A 17,795-nucleotide genomic window follows, 5' to 3' on the forward strand; every position below is an offset into this window, starting at 1 on the left:
GGCAGATTCAAAGATGAATTACTGGATCAAATAGTACAAAGTTTTTAAACCTCTCAATGTAACTTAGGCACTTAAATAATTATATTATTGGAACAAGAAAAGTCAGGGCAAGACCCAAGACAGATGCCTTTGAGTTACTTAACAACATTTTTAAAAAAAATCAGGTCCACTCCATTAGTAGTTTGAAAATCAATTTAGAGAAATGTGACCCATATTTTCAATGTATCACCATAAGGAGAGCAAGTGTAATTTTATGTGTAACCGGGTCATGATGTAAACTGTGGGTCATAATCAAAAAGTGTGAAAGCAACTGGCCTAGATACTGGTGGAAACTGATTGCATCTTCTCTGTCCCTGAGGGATCTCACATTTTCATACCAGGAACCACGGGGCCTCTGAAGGAGGCCTCCACCCCATGTATAGCGCCCAGTGGCCATTCCACCCTGAAAGCTCAGGTTTCCAAAAGAGGCAGTAAAGAGCACCCAGGCTTGCTTACATCACTTCCATGGGAGGGAACAGGACTGGGGGCAGCCCTTTGCTGGTTGCTGTTCACAGCTAGAAGCATAGCTCCTGAGGGCGGCCAACTCAATTCTCCCTTTACCCAGGCAGGTTCTTGGTTTGTGAAGGAAAGGGGAGGAGCAAGAAGGAGGATGCCTTCCTCTCTGTGCCTGAGGTTGCAGCTTATGGAGAAAACTCGTTTTCCTTTGGAGACTCAGGTTTTCTTTTTTATTCCACTTAACGCCATCACGCATTTGGCTCACTAAAGTGCATTTCCTGTCAGGGAGACAGTGACTTCAGAGAACAAAAGGAGGTCCTTCAAGGGAGCAGGAACAGAAAAGCAAGAGGATCAAGAAGAGGTTCAACAAAGCAGGAACTCAAGCAGAAGCAATTAGTAAAAACACGTCAGCACCCCTGAGGCCTTCTTGACTCGGCCACGGGCCCACCAGGGTTAATGACTTGAGTGAGAAGAGAATAAGCCCTAGCTACATGACTCCTGGTGCTAAAGGATCAAAATATACCCCTATGTATTATTAGCCTTAAAAAGTGTTGGGGGGAGACAGGGAGGACATTTAAACAGCCATCTGCTCGTGATGAGTTCTGAGATGAGTCCTGAAGCTCCTGCCCCCTGAGACCAAAGCCTGAAGTGGCCCTGCTCTCAAGGATGGCTCCATCTCGGCCCTTGGGTCTTAGCTCAGAGGTAACCACTGCACAGGGGCTTTCTTCAGCCACTGAATATGATGCCCCACCTCTCACCCTATTGCTTGCCATCACAACACCCTCTTTATTCTCTGCTGGGCACTAAATAGTATCTAGAATTAGTTCTGTGGAAGCAGAGACCTTGGCCGTTTTCTCACACCTGGATCCCCCATGCCTAGGATGGAGCATGGTTCCTAATTGCTATTGATGATAGCTAATGCTCACTGAATACCTACTATGTGCCAGGCACCATCAGAAGCATTTTATGTGTCTGAAATCATTCTTGTTCTTTCAACCACCCTGTGGTGGAGGTGTTAATATTGTTCCCCACATGCAGGAAGTTATAGGGCAGAGCTGGGATTCAAACCCATGCAGCCTGGCTCCAGAGCCTTCCCTCTTAACTTTCACAGTCTCCTGCCTTCCCTGGTAGTGCTCTGAGATATTTGCTGAAGTAACATATGCAGCATGGATAAAGTAAGAGGAGAATAACTTGGCAAGAGGGCTGTAGGGGAAGAGAGAAGCCCATGAGGGCAGCAGGGCCAACCTGAGGGGGTGCTTGACTCCAGCCCAAGATGCTGCTCTTTGATTCAGTAGTAATGGGTACACCTATCTACAGTGGAAGGATAAAATGGTACACCATTCTGAGGGCAATTTATCAGTATTTATTACAAAAGAAAAGAAAGCCTTAAAACGTAAATACATTTGAGCCATAAATTCCTCTTCTGGGAATTTTTCCTAAGAAAAATCATAATTTGTGTACAAAAATGTAAACAACAGGATCTTCAGTCCAACCCAAATATCCTACAGTAAGAGTTGGATACGTAAACTTTATTCCTCTCATTTCAATGTAACCAACAAAAAGAACAAAGAATATGGGAAAATAATTCATGAGGTATTAAAAAGCAGCATAAAAAGCCTCAAACTTGGTATGGTATGGATTATCTTTAGGTGGTGACACTATGGAAAATTTTTCTTTCCTTGGAGTTTTTTGGTATTGTCCAAGCTTTTGCTTTGAACATGTATTCCTTTTGTATTTAGGGGAAAATGTTACTTTGACTAGAGGCAGGTTTTTGAACAGAAGTGGCACCATCAAAGCTGTAGGTCAGGATTAATCTGGCTATGGTATGTAGCCCAAACAGAGGGCAAAAGTCTAGGGTGGGAAAGGCAGTGAGACTCTGTCGTAATAACCTAGATAAAAGGCTAAGAGGACCCAAACAAAGGTGTTTGCAAGAAGAAAAGAGGGACCTCCCTGTGCATCCATGGGCATGTGACAGGCTAGTAAACACTTGACTTCCAGGGCTTCCTAAAGCTAGTTTGGATGAAGACTGGGCAGGTTAAAAGCATCTACAGCCAGCAATGTCCTAGGCAATTAGGCTACCGGTGAAAGACTGGAAAGCTCCAGACAGAGATAACAAAGGGTAAATTATTGAGGCACAGCCAGCCGTGAGACTTGGTACCTGCCACCAAACATCAGGTGCACTCGGCTCCTTCCCTTCTCCAGCCTTTGTCCCTGCATTTAGTCTAGCTCCTCTGTCAGTGTCTTGTCTCTTCCCACTTCTCATTATTATTGTCAGTTTAGTGCTTTCATAAATACGTCATTCTTTTTCATTTCTTCCCTTTAAAAAAATGTGAAAGGGTATGTCTTTGTGAGAGCACTTGAAGATTCCTAAGTGATGAGACTATTGCAGCGTTTCTGTGTCTCTTAAAGTGTGCAAGAAGAAAAGTGTCATATTATCTAAAAGTTCAAGTCCAAATTTCTTTGTCAAGCATTCAAAGCCCTCCATAACGTTCTACCAACATATCTATCCATTCTTATCTCCCAGTAGCCCATAAATAAACTCTGCTTCATTCATGTTGTGTCTTCCTAATAGATCATGCCCGGCTGGCTCTACCTCTGGATGGTCCCTTCCCCAATCTCTACATCCCCACCGTCTCCATTCTTCCAGCAAAACTCAGCATCCACCTTTTACACGAAATCCTCCCCAAGCATTTCAGAACATGGAGATATCTTAACACCTGTAACAATAGTTTTATAACTGGGTAATACTTATTGAGTGGGTTTTTTTTTAATTTATTTATTTGAGAGAGAGAATGAGATAGAGAGCATGAGAGGAGGGAGGTTCAGAGGGAGAAGCAGACTCCCTGCCGAGCAGGGAGCCCGATGCGGGACTCGATCCTGGGACTCCAGGATCATGACCTGAGCCGAAGGCAGTCGCTTAACCAACTGAGCCACCCAGGCACCCTTTATTGAGTGTTTTTAAGCCCAGGCTTTATATGCATTATCTCCTTCTATCCCTACAACTACCCAACAAGATATTATTAACTCCATATTACAGATGAGCAGACAGACCATCAGTGATATTAAGTAACTTGCCAAGTGTCAACTACCTAGTAAGTGGCAAAATTGTCATTCAAACCTAGACAGTTGACTTCAGAGCCTAGCTTTTCACCTCTGGCTTGTGGTGCTAATCTGGAGGTTTTCACTTTTTTTTCCCCCAAGTAAGGGAATATTGTGCTTTATTCAAATGAAAGTGTAATCAACAGACCTAAGAGGAGCTGCTCTGGTGGAAGAAGTGGGGAAGGGTCCCCCAGCTTCTCTGTAGAGCCCTAGGGGTCTAAAGAACACAATGGAAATCACAGATTCTTCCCAACCTCCTCATCCGAAAATGCCAGCGGGTCAGTTCAGAACCAGTTCCTGGGCCCACCTGTGTCCCTCTCTTCTTCTCTGGAATTTCTCAGACTCTGAACCATTTACTTGTCAGTTAATCATGTACTAGTAAGCTATTTCTTTGAAACACTATTTCCCTTTAATGATATCTCCATGATTAACTATAGTATGTGGTTGTTTACACCTAGTACTCAGCAGTTCAAATAGCTACTGGCAGGAGAAAATTGTCCCCAAGATGGTTATACAGTTTAAATCTTTAGGTCCTTTGCAGCAAATGTAACAAAGGATATATATCCATAATATATAAAAGTTGCCATAAATATTAAGAAGTCTTGCTGTAATCAGAGAAATGCAAACTAAAACAATAATGAGATCCTATCTTTGATCCATTTAAATTATTTAAAAGAATAACAATAGCATATTCTGTGAGTATGCTATATATGGAAGTGGACTGTTTCATACATTGATGGTGGCAGTGTAAATTTGTACAGACTTTTTAGATGAAATCGTTTGATATTGAAGAGGAGCAGAATATGCCATCCCAAAATATGCCGCTATGGCATAAAGATTATTTTGAGCTGAAGGCGCTTGAGAAGCAGATATAAGAAAAGCTCTTGGCACTCCCCCTATTTGCCTAAAAGCGGGACATACACTTACAAAGGTGTCCTTCCTCCCTTCTTTACCAGGAAGGGCAGAAGCCCATCACCAGAGACAGCTCTAGACCCTCATCAACCCAGAGATGGCACCAGAGGAATCTACATAGCAAACTATTAACTGGCCCTTCTCTTCCACTAGTATCCCCCTCTATTTACCTTCCTACAATTTTCTGCCCTAGAGACTCCAAGTCCTTTTCCTTTGTCTTGTCACTTCTCTAAAAATGTCTTGTTCTCTTGTTGAGATGCTATACAAGCCCAAATTCTAACCATTGCTTTGAGTTATTCATCACTGAGTGCTCCCATGTGTGTGCAATGTACATGTTAATACACTTCTGTGTGTTTCCTGTTTCTTTTATCAGTCTAATTATCGGTCCCCAGCCAATGAACTTGATTGGTAGCAGGAAAAATAGTGAAGTTTTCCCTCTCCTACAATGCCCATCAAAAACTTAGTGGATATTGTCTTTGATCTAACAGTTCTTCTTTTAGAAATCTTTCATATAAAAAATACTTGTACACATATGCAAAGTTATATCAGTAGGGATGTTCACTGCAACATTGTTCATAAAAGCAAAATACTGGAAACAATCTAAATGCCCATGAATAAGGCATAGTAACAAATTAAATAAACTAATGAATTTATTAAATAAATTGTTTATATACCCAGAATGGAAAATTATATATAATTCATTTAAAATTTTTGATAGACCAGTATACACTGACATGCAAAGATTTCCAAGATATATGATTAAGTTTTTTAAAAAAGCAAGTCAGCAGATAATATGTATTATATAACTCCATTGTATAAAACAAAAAATTCTATATAATCTATTATTATCTGGAAACAGTTAACCACACTGTTAACAGGTCTCTCCCATGAGGAAGGAGCAGGATTGGGAGTACATAAGTATGTGAAGGGGGACCTGGCCTTTTTTATCCTAAAATATGAACTTTTTACTTTTTATAACAAGCATATGTTTTTTGTGTATTACTTGCTTAACTAAAGTATAGTTTAAAAAAAATAATATAACATTTAGGCTTTGGTTGGGGATAGCCAAGGGGAAAAATTACCCTAGACTTTGGCACAAAAACACCCTAGAATCTAGCATAAAACAGGTGTCTTGAGACTTCTCTATTAAACTCTGACTTGTGTTAAAATACCATGTACATCCCTAATCTCTAGTAGTTTCTGGGATACACAATTTTGGACACAATTTTAAGAAATACAGAATCCATGTTCAGTGTCCTCTCCTAGCAGGCCCTCTGTCCCTGCCAGGCTGGAGTGTTCTTTACATTCCCAGCAGCAAAGTTTCTGAGGGGACCCAAAAAAGAGCCTGAGTTCAGAGGGCAGGAGCAGCACCCTCTAAGGGGAGCTGAGAGTCAGAGGAGAGGTTGGGCCAGGAGAAAGGTCTAGGATCTAAGAGGTGGTCTTTCCACAGCTGCAGGGTTAGCCACAGAAATGGCTTCCCAAGTACCTAGGGCGCCTGGTGGTAAAGGTCAAGATCCTCATGGACTTCCTCAAACTTCCCAAGGCCATTTCAGTCGCAAGATGTTAGAGAAAAGATTGTTCACAGCTTTAGGGTTAAGCTGAATCCACTCACATGAAAATGAATGGCTGTATGATTTGTGCCCCAATGATTTGTGTCTTCTGAATGAAGGTGGGGAAATGGGAGGAAGGAGCCAGATTACAAAGTGAACTATCACCAACCATTTAAGTTCTCCTGTTTCTTCTGTTCACCCCCCACCCTCCCCAAACACCTCCCATCTCTTAATTCAGCACCTCAGAAAAATCAGATTCCCAGTACTCGCTCTGGTCCATCACCCTCCTTCCGTCAGCCTGGGCCCTTCAACTAATCAGTATTAAGATTCCAGAACCTAACTGTGTCTCTGAGCATTTACAGTCGTCCTTCGAGCACCTTTTCTCCCATCCTGAGCCAGCTGGGTGGGGCTGCCATTTCCTTCTCCTCCTAGGACTCCTCCTGCTCTTAATTTCCCCGTTGTTCCGGGTGCATCTTTGCATAAGGAAAAAAGCTTCTATCCTAAGCCTTTTAAAAAATTGCTGAGGGATTTGTTTCTGTGGCCTCCTTTTTAAGCTGAGAAGACTCAAGTGATGTGGAAGGCAACGCATGGTTTGATCTGTCCCTTTGCGCCTCTCTCTCTTTGATGCTTGGGACCCAATTTCCTCTAAGCCAGCTCCGTCTGGTATCAGGCACTTCCAGATAGTCAGTGTCCAGATGGGGATGAGTAAGGAGCAGAGCTGCCCTCAGGAAGGTCATTCACCAGTGGTCATGAAAATGGGTTTGAACAGCCCGTTAGGACCCGGAGACCTTTGCATCTTGAAAAACAGAGTATATTGACATGGTGAATTATTATGCCACTGATTAAATGTGAAGTTGATGGTGGCGCCTGGGTGGTTCAGTCAGTTGAACATCCGACTCTTGGTTTTGGCTCAGGCCATGATCTCAGGGTCTGTGCTCAGCAGGGTGTCTGCTTGAGATTCCCTCCCTTTCCCTCTGCCTCTTCCCTCGCCCCACGCCCCCCGCTTGTGCGTGCTCTTTCTCTCTCTCTAAAATAACTAAATAAGTCTTTTTAAAAAATGAAGTTGCTCAAGTTTCCAATGACAAGGGGAAATGCCTATGAATAGTGTTAACTAGGAGAGGGGGGAAGCAGGGTACAAAAACAGTGCAGCTTATCTCAAGGGTGTAAAGAATATTATTTATATACATAGACTCATTTTTAAAAGACGGAAGAATATATAAACTGTGATTGTTTAAAAGCAGTGAGATTGTGAATGATTGTGATTTCCTCATTTATACTTTTCTGATTTAAAAAAAATTTCATGGTGGGAGGTTAAGATGTTTTTAATCAGGGAGGAAAAAAAACGTTTTTCAGAGAAAGTGAGCAAAGGGGTAGGAAGATCATGACTGGAAATCTGGACTTGTGTATTTTACCTGATTCACAGTGTAAAGAGAGAAGCAGAAGTATTTGGTCAACACACCTGAAGGAAGAATTTGGTTTGGTGAAGAATAGTGCTGCAGAGAAAACATAAAGCTATTTATACGTTCACTGGTCATTGTCAAAGGTATGTAAGAGATGCCTAATTCTCTGGGTTAATCTGTGTGATTCATCGAAAATTCCCACACCTATTGTAACCAAAGCTTTCTGTCACATCCTGTGCCTTTTTTTAAATGTGTTGAGTGTATTTAGGAAATGGTCCTCAATAGATGCATTAAACTTACTCACTACCGAGTGTTTACTGAACATCCCAGGGACTTTATTTTATTTAAAAAAAAAATACTTTGACTCAGAAAAATATACTTTGGTTACTGGTGCAAAAATCTCTTGTATTAGAACTATATGCTCTTTTGAGGAAATCGGAATTTAAAAAAAACACCTCTTTGTAACAGAAGTTCTAATTCATATTGAAGATATTTTGAAAATAGATTTTTTAAAAGATTGTATTTATTTATTTGAGAGAGAGAGAGCATGAGCAGGGGAGAAGGCCAGAGAGAGAGAGGGTGTGCTGAGTAGGGAGCCCAACACGGGGCTTGACCTCAGGACTCTGAGATCATGATCTGAGCCGTGAAGGCAGACGATAACAGACTGAACCACCTAGGTGCCACGAAAATAGATTTTTTTTAATGGTAGAGGGTAGTATACATTTTGGTAAATTTCCTTGCTGTTATTTTGTCTATGTGGAGGTGGGATTTTTTTCCTTAGTAGTAATCATACTGTATATTGAGGACAGGACCTGCTTAAAGTACGAATTTCCATATAAAACAATTTGCCATCTTATTTGAAAATACAGCTTTAACAATATAATGACTTTTGCCTTGTAAAAATAAGCTTTCACATCTCAAATTTTATTTATTTATTTATTTACTTACTTACTCACTTATTTGGGTGGGGACTTAGATGAGAAAAGAGGTTGCTCCAAAAATAACCACATATTACTATCCAGGCTAACCAAAGAAATTTCATTTGATCAACCTAAGAGCCTCATTAAGACTCAGTGTCCCGGGGCTCCTGGATGGCTCAGTGGGTTAAGCATCTGTCTTGAGCTCAGGTCATGATCCTGGGGTCCTGGCTCCTTGCTCAGAGAGGAGTCTGCTTCTCCCTCTGCCTCTTCGCCCCCCACCCCCTGCTTGTGCTCTCTCTCTCACTCTCAAATAAATAAATAAAATCTTAAAAAAAAAAAGACTGAGTGTCCCAATTTTCACTACTACTTTTTTTTTTTAAAGATTTTATTTATTTGACAGAGAGAAACATAGCGAGAGAGGGAACACAAGCAGGGGGAGTAGGAGAGGGAGAAGCAGGCTTCCCGCAGAGCAGGGAGCCCGACACGGGGCTCGATCCCAGGACCCTGGGACCATGACCTGAGCCGAAGGCAGACGCTTAACGACTGAGCCACCCAGGCGCCCTTCACTACTACTTTGATGCCTTCCTTCCTTTGTTTTACAAGTATTGAATGCCTGGATGGCACCATATTAGAAGTTTTGAGGCACACAAAGGTGGTCTTTAACCCAAAGGAGCTTAGAATCTATCGGTGGAGAGAAAACACATACAGTATCCTCTACAAAGGAGACTGCCCTTTGTAGGCTCAAAACAGTGGCGGTCTTCTTTAGAAAGTACACTTTTATAGCAGCAAGTGATTAGTTTTAAAACCTAAACATCACTGATCAAATTGAGCTTTTGATTACCCCTAACATTTTTTCATACCACCACCTACACCAGCTCATTATACACGATTGTCATGCCCACCTGGAATTTAGCTAAGCAGTTATATTCGGCAACTAGTTTTTTTAATTAAGTTAGGATCACATGATTAAGTTATCAATATCCATCATGGTATTACAAATCATGTTCGTCAACTGATTATATTATATTCTGTTTATAGATTTCTCCCTAAAAGACAAATGCTTAATATAGTCAAGTTTTAAATTTGGTTTCCAGAACAGAAAAGCTTTTCTACCATAGAATCATCTCTCTGTTGATAGTAGACTAACCTCTGGTAGGGTTAATCCACTAGATTTGTCCCATAACAAGGTAGCAAGCTCTGAAGACCCTTAACTCTAAAATAAATACAGAACAGACCCACTATAATCTTCTCCTTGCTCCACATCCTTGTATGTGTCTACTGGCTTCTCCACTTGAAGATCTTGTAGTCACTTCAAATTCAACATGTTCAAAATTGAATTAGTCCCACCCAGCCCCCAAATTCATATTCTTACTCATCCTTGTAAATATTCTAAATCTTCATTAGTTTTTTGGAGCCTTCTGTTTGACGGTTATATGACCAAATGAATAGGGCACAGGTTTCTGAGTTAGAGAATTAGTCCAGGATCCTGCTTTGGCCTTTCTGAGATTTAGTACTTATCTGACTATAAGCAAGTAAGCCTTGCTGAGCACCCCACTCCTATATAAAATGGGGCTGGTAGCAGGGCCTACTTCACAGAGTTGCTTTGAGAATCAAATAGATAGTGTCTGTAAAAGCCTTAAAGTGCTACACAAACATTAGCCAGTTTTATTTGGTAATAACGGTAATATTTATGATCCTTCAGAATGTGAGATTCATACAAGAACGTGTCAAGATGTGCTAAGCTGCCCAAAGAGACATTCATAACCATGGAGAATTTGCCATAGCCTAGTCCAGCCCAATCTCACTCAGCCTTGGCTTTACTCCTGGCTTGATTATTCTCAGGGGAATGGAGAACATATATGACCTGAACTGATGAGGTCATACCCCTCCTTCAGACTCACCAATGGCTTGCATTGCTTCACAGTCCAAAATCTTCACATGGTTCACACGTTCTGCCACCATGTTCTACCCTGACCACATCTCCAGCGGTATTGCCCACCGTTCTTCCTCTCACTTGCTTGCTGATCTTTTCTTGCCTGCCCAATTCCTCAATTCCTAAATTAAAGCCTCTCCCCAAGCCATTCCCTTCCCTGGTCACACTCTCTACCTCCTCTCCAGTCCTCCACTGAAATGTCACTTCATCACAGAAGCTTTTTCTAACTAGCTGAGACCCCATATTTACTCTCTTGGAACGCTTAGCTTCTCTTTCACAGTACTGATCACACTTGAAATAATCATATGTATACTTTGTCTTCTCTAGACTCCCTGCTTGCTATGTGTCATTTGCATGATTCCACCTGAACAGGCTGAGCCATTTGCAAAATAAAGCCCATTTTCTATGATATCTGAACTACAACAACACCAATCCTTCCCCTCTGAAATTAGCTGGAAGTCAAGTAACTCCTGGGATCCCCTCCCCTCCCCAGAAGTCCTAGATCCCCTCCCCTAGAAGTGCCCAGGGTTGCTTACTTTTGTGCACAGATCAGCTCTACTCTCTTGACAGCTGGTGTGCCTGTTGGAGAATGGGAACTCAGCTGCAGTCTTTCAAGGATGGGTTGACTGGCTCTGCCAGGCTAGAGGTTCTTGACCAACCCCACAAGCTGGGGAGGATTGCAGAGGCATTTAGCTATATAGCTGGGAGGGTGTGGCAGGAGGGGTTAATAAGATCAGCCACACCCACTGCCTGGGTAGCTCCTGAACCCCTGCTGTGGACTCGGGTTTTCTTCCAAACAGCCCCTTCCTGGTTGTGAGTCCCTGCCTGTCTGTCTGACCTCAGTCTGGACCACCCAGGCCATCAAACTTGTTTTAATGTGTAAACATCCAAAGGAAGTTAGTCATGTTGGTCTCCTAATACCCATTTTCCAGGAGGTTCCTTTGCCGCTTGAAAATGATGGAGGAAAAGCAATGGAGGAGTTTTGCCTAAGCATCCAAAACCTAGGGTGGAGGTAATGCCTGATTTTGCCAACAACAACCCCAAAATGGCCAAAAATATTTTTATTCTTTTTTTGTATGTGTTAATCCCATCAGTTATGCTACAGCCAGACTTTGTTACTTCTTCAGGCTGAACATAATCTAGTTTCCTCCACTTCTTCTTACTCCAACCCCACCTACCACCAGCCCAGTTCACTATCAGCCCTCCTGGACCATTCTACCTTCCAACTGGCCTCCCATGGCCACATTGTGAACACACACGATCTCTACACCACACAACACCCAGAGTGATCTTTCAGATTCATTCTCTCTCTGCTGCAGCCATTCATTCACTTGACAAATATTTGCCAAGCATTTGTCGGAGGCAAAGTGGTGAGGCTGGTGGGGCGAATGCCTGGAGGGAGGGGTCAGAGAAGAAGAGGCTGAACCCCACTGGTCATGTACATTATGCTTAGGAGTTTGGGATTTCCCCTGAGCTTTCCCGGTTCCTTAGGAACATCTGTTTTCTCCCTGTCCAACACCTTACATGCATTTTCCTGGAATATTCTCCCTTCTTCTCTTCTCATAGTTAACTATTCCTCTCTCTTTAGAACTCTAGCTTAAACATTCCTTTCTTCTGGATGACTTCCTTGATAAATGTGCTCATAGTTTTCATGCATTTCATTCGTTCATCCATGAAAATGTATTGAGTGCCTGTCGTGTGCCAGACACTGTTCTAGGCTCTGTGGATACAATTAAACAGATTTTCATCAAATTAGAAAGGCACGTTTAGAATGATATGACAGGAAATGTGGTTTACATGGTATACGTCAAAGAGACGGCCATCCTTCAGAGCAAAAAAGGTACAGTGAGCATCTCTAGGCTTTGGGCTGAAAGAGATACATCTAATGAAGATGTAGTAGGCCTGAGGAAGTAGCAATTCCAAATTAATTACAGGCACTGACTTGGGACCTAGCTGCTTCTCAAATGGATAGCACTATGAATTCCGAAGTTTATTCACTTAGAAACAGTAGTGATTTCCCTAACCAATCCCAGGGAGGACATATGGCTATTAGCGGAGTAGACATGGTTATTAGTGAAGAGATGTATGGTTGTTAGTCCCCAGAGGAGACATATGATTATTAGTGAAGAGTGTCTGTATCCAAGCTCCACTGGAGATTCAAGCAGCAAGTTGCTAGGGGCTGCCACTATTTCCCACATGGAATTCGGCAACCCCAAGTGGTGTCTGGAGTGACTCCTTTCAGAATGAGCCTCTACAAGTTTAGACGGTCTTTTTTTTTTTTTTTTAAGATTTTATTTATTTATTTGAGACAGAGAGAGAGAGCACAAGCCGGGGGGAGGGGGGCAGAGGGAGAGGGAGAAGTGGACTCCCCACCAAGCAGGGAGCCCAATGTGGGGCTCAATTTTAGGACCCTGGAATCATGACCTGAGCTGAAGGCGGACACCTAACTGACTGAGCCACCCAGGTGCCTCAACAAAGTCTTTTATGGATTCAGTCAACAAACATTTTAATTGAGAGCTTCCATGAGTGTGGCCCTCAACTAGATTCTGAAGGTGCAGCAGTAAATAACAGACATGGTTCCTATACTCACAGAGTTTATACTCTACCAAGGGAGATAGACATCTCAAAACTAATTACTTAGCTCCAAGTGAGCAAGTAAAGACAGTTCTGAAACCATATTTCAAGAGGGCCTGGTCAGTCTGGGGAAGAGTGGAAGGTGGGACAGGAAGGCCCCCATGGGGAAAGATCTTTGATTTTGTTTTATAAGATAACTGGAAATTCTAAGTATGAGAAGATAATGCTGAATGGCAAAGAGCTGTACAAACACCCTGAGGTACAAAGAAGCAGATGTGAGTCCCCTAACATTTCTGAGAGAAGGTCAGTGTGACTCAAGTACCTAGAGCAAAGGGGAGCATTGGATGAGATGAAGGCCAGAGATTTCGTTTTGGGGTTATGGCAACGGGAAGCCATTAAGGGTTTTAAGCAGGGTAGTAAAATGTCATGTTTGTATTTAAAGAGATCATTCTGACTTTAGGTTGGAGGAGCAATGTGGGGAGGAGCGCAGAGGTGGATGGAAGAAAGCCTATGGGGAGACCCCTGAAGTGAAACAGGAGAGAAATGATGGAGACCTGGATCAGGGTAGTGGCATTAGAGATGCTCTCAGTGGAGAACACTAGAGACATTAGAAGGTAAAACTGACAGGCTATGGTGATTGACTGGGTTTGTGGAGTGAAGGAGAAGGAGAGTCATGAGTCCTAAGGTTTCTGGCTTCATGCTTCTGGATGGGTAGTGATGCTGTTCTTCAAATAGGAAACACTGGATGAGGACCAATTTTGTGGGGTCAGAATAGGGGTCAGGTTCAGGATTTGTGGTTGAGTTTGAGATGCCCTTTAGACATACAACAAAAAGTCTGATTAGGCTGTTGAACAGATGAATTTGGAGCTTAGGGAATGAGTGTGGATTCGAGACATAAGAAGACAGTCATTGGAGCCAAGGGTATGGATATGTGCACCTGGGAAAGGTTGTAGAGTGAGAAGAGCACCTAGGACGGATCTTTGAGGAACACCAGCATTTAAAGGGTGGGTAGAGTAGGAGGATGGCCAGAGGCTGAACAGCAGCCAGAGAGGGAGTAGGAAAATCAGGAGGTGGCTATCCCAAGAAGCCAAAGAAAGGGTATCTCAAGAAAAAGAAAGTGCTTATTGGTAGGAAGTGCTGACAAGCCACCAAGTAACATGAAGTCTGAAAAGTGTCCATCAGCTTGTGGCATGAAAACAATTGGACGCGGAGGAGAAAAATTTTGATTGTGAGATGGTGGGAGAGGAAAAGATATTGGAGAGAATAGAGGACTGCATGGCAGGGGAGGGAATGGATCCAGTGATGTGGACAGAGTTGGGATGGACTTCCTTTCTTTTTGCCAGGCTTCATTTTCATTCTTTTAAAAATAACCAGTGAAGGGAAAAATTTAGGACACCAAGAGGAAGAGGCCAATTGAAGAGAATTCTTTCACTGTCCCTTTATTTTCTACTCAAAACAATATTCAATATATTCTATATATAAATATAACATTTAAATATTACTGACTTTGGGGCAACTGGGTGGCTCAGTTGGTTGAACATCTGACTCTTGATTTCGGCTCAGATCATGATCTCAGGATTGTGAGATTGAGCCCTGCATTGGGCTCTATGCTCAGTGTGAGTCTGCTTGGGATTCTCTTCCCTCCCTCTGCCCCTCCCCCACCTCTGACATATTCTCTCTAGATAGATATAGATATAGATATAGATATAGATATAGATATAGATATTACCTACTTTGTTTCAACCCTCTGTGGATGAGATGGCAAGGTTGGGTATTTTTTTTCTTTTTCTCTTCTTTTCCGAATATCTAAGTCAATCTGGGTCCCTTACTTTATGGGAGAAAAGACACACAGGGTTTCTCATAATGGGTGCTTTCTTCAAAGACACAGTGAAAGCAGATTTATTTGTAGATATAACATTGTATCTAAACATATTCCCTCACTTGAGCCCACAGCAATGGGTAGGTCTTGCACTATTTGTAATTTTAACATGAAAGAGCCAGGCAGAATGATTTGGGTAAAAGTTTCTTACCAAAATTCTGAAGCAGTGTTACATGTTGCATTTGGAGCAACATCAGAAATTTGCCATTTGAGAAAGATGTAGCAAAACTTGCTTCTATTTTTTTGTTTTTTTCCAAAGAAATAGAAAAAACTTCGTACTCAAATGGTGAGTACCAGGAAAACTTTGGGCCTATAAGGGGGAATTTGACCACAGGGTCCCCAAATAACAACTCTTTTAAGATGTTTGGTGGTGAGGGAAGGGTAGCATCTGGAGAGGTCAAAGGAGAGCTTTTCCTTAATGGAGAAGAACTGAGCATGATCAGATATTGATAGGAAAGATTGAGTAGGAAGGGATTAGTAAAGAGAAGCAATAATTCAGGGATTTCAAACTCAAATGTCCAAGGGTCTAGCTAGATAACCTAAATGCATGAGGCAGTGGGATGTAGAAAATAGAGGGCAGGAACTGCAGAGACTGGAGAGTACAGGCAAATTCTGAGTATTTGCCTGAGGCACAGGGGATTCTGGGAGGTGAGGGCGCTGTTCTTGATTGTGATGCTAGTATGCATACAAATGTATGTGTTGGTCAAAACTCGTGGAATTATACACTAAAAAGGATGGATTTTACCTTTCATATTTCTTTATTGTAAGTAAAATAAAAATAAAAGGGAAAAAAACCTACATAAGCCCAACACAGGATACGTCTGTGGGCCACAAACATCATTTTATGGTCTCTAGAATAACTGAGAGAATAAAACTTTTGAAAAGATGTGAGGAACGGGACCCAGACCCCAGATGGAGAGACTCGCCTCACCTGCAGGAGCGAAACCGTCTCTACGGTAGCAGGAGGAAATGTAGTGAGGGAGTGAAAGCAGGAAAACAAGTTTGTGGCAGGAATTTGAGGGATTTCTGATCGGAAAATAGAAGTCTATTTTTGGTTTTTTTTTAAGATTTTTATTTATTTATTGAGAGAGAGAGAGAGAGAGAGAGAGAATGATAGAAAGCATGAGCATGAGAGGAGGGAGGTTCAGAGGGAGAAGCAGACCCCCCCACTGAGCAGGGAGCCCGATGTGGGACTCGATCCCGGGACTTCAGGATCATGACCTGTGCCGAAGGCAGTCGCTTAACCAACTGAGCCACCCAGGCACCCCCTAGAAGTCGGTTTTGCCAGTGAAGCAGGAGGCCCAGTCATCTGCTGACTATGAGGTAGGAGGTGGAAAGTCAGATACTTGAGGAGAGTGGTGATGGTTTGATAGAGCCACAGAGGAGAATTCGAGCATGAAAAAGATGACAGGGTTGTTAGGTAGTATTTCAGGCCCTTCTGAGGTTGGTGATTATATTAATTAGGATTAAGTTCAGCTGCATATAACAGGAAACAAAACCAACCAAAATAATAATGGCTTCAAAAATCAGTTTATTTCTCTCTCTTTTTTTTAAATTTTTTTATTTCTCTTTCATATAAAGGAATTATGGAGGTAAGCCTAGGGCTGGTATATGATTTCATCAGCGATCAAAACTACGACTTTTAAAAAAGTTTTTATTTAAATTCCAGTTAATATACAGTGTAATATTAGTTTCAGGTATGCAGTATGGTAATTTAACACTTCCATCCATCACCTGGTGCTCATCACTAGTGCACTCCTTAATCCCCATCACCTATTTCCCCCATCCCCCCCCACATACCTCTCCTCTGCTAACCCTTAGTTTGTACTCTATAGTTAAAAAAACTACTTTTTGCTTCACCATCTTGGCTTGTGGCTTCCATCCCAAAGGTCCCCTCATGGTTCAAGACGGCCACAGGAGTTGCACTAGAAGGCAGAAGGGGGAGGGGGTGGCTCTTCCTGCTGAATCAACTCTCTTAAGCTTTCTTGCAGCAACCACCCTATATCTTTCCTCATTTACTGAAATGCAGTCAGAAGACCATATTTAAGAGCAGCTGGGAAATGCAGTCTTTTATCCCTGGCAGCAATGTGTCCAAGTAAACATCAGGATCCTATTATTAAAGAATATACCTTAGAGTATGGAGCTGCTAATTTCTACCACAGTGATCTGCCCTGTCATTCTCCAGTGGGGCTTATCCCAGGATGTAACCATGGAGAAACCTGGGATTTGATTTCACTGGGGGGTTGGGACTTGATCAGACAAATGGTATGAAAGTGCTAAGGAGCAAGAGTCTAGAACTGCTTGAGAAAGTGACTAAAAGTATGAACCATGGATTCTAAACTAGTTTGGGGAGAATGATGAGGGCAGGAGGAGACTGAAGCCTGGAGAGAAAGTAGAGATCTTCCTTTGCCATGGAAGAAAGATTCCTGCTGAAGAAATTGAGCAGGCAAGTTTGAACAATAGGTGATTGTGGTAGAGAGGGAGAAGTGAGGCTGTAGAGAGATGGGATGACAACACTCTGAAGCCCAAGTGAAGGTCAGGAGTGACAAGAATCCACCAGACCTCTTTCCTGTTTCTCCCTCCTCCGCATCTATTTTCTACTTCAATGAGCATGCATTCAAACTGAGCATGCAATGAGCATGCATTCATACTGGACACATCCCGTGCCCCACCTCACATCCACTTGGCCCGTCTCTAACTCCAGCTATTTCTGCAACAGTCTGGTGTGACCCAATAGCACTGTGTCTCAACTCCCAACAGGAATCTCTCACCCTCTGCCCCAGCACTTCTCTGACCTGCTGTGTGCTCACACATGCAAACCTAAAAGGGAAAGAAAGTTAATACCCTGAGGGGTAATCCTTGACCATGGAGAAAGGATCTGGTAGATAAATGCTCCCTCTGCTCTCCTTCAGAGTGGAAAATTCTGAGGTACATTCTTTTTTGGCTTTCCAAAGGGTCCTAGCAGGGCTGAGCCCTGGATGCTCACAACAGTGACCAGCTTGATAACACGTATTTTTTTATTGTGTTAACATA

General features: G+C 42.4%; 1 protein-coding gene across 1 annotated transcript in view; it reads right to left on the minus strand.

Moving 5' to 3' along the window:
* The window catches only part of TGM7 (transglutaminase 7), a 28,241-nt gene extending 17,903 nt beyond the window's left edge, over positions 1-10,338 (minus strand). The window contains 1 exon segment of the mRNA XM_021695744.1: positions 10,278-10,338. Within this exon segment, the coding sequence (XP_021551419.1) occupies positions 10,278-10,338 (61 nt within the window).
* Positions 10,339-17,795: the final 7,457 nt, after the last annotated feature.

The sequence above is a fragment of the Neomonachus schauinslandi genome, chromosome 9 (genome assembly GCF_002201575.2).
Source record: "Neomonachus schauinslandi chromosome 9, ASM220157v2, whole genome shotgun sequence".
Classification (NCBI taxonomy): Eukaryota; Metazoa; Chordata; class Mammalia; order Carnivora; family Phocidae; genus Neomonachus; species Neomonachus schauinslandi.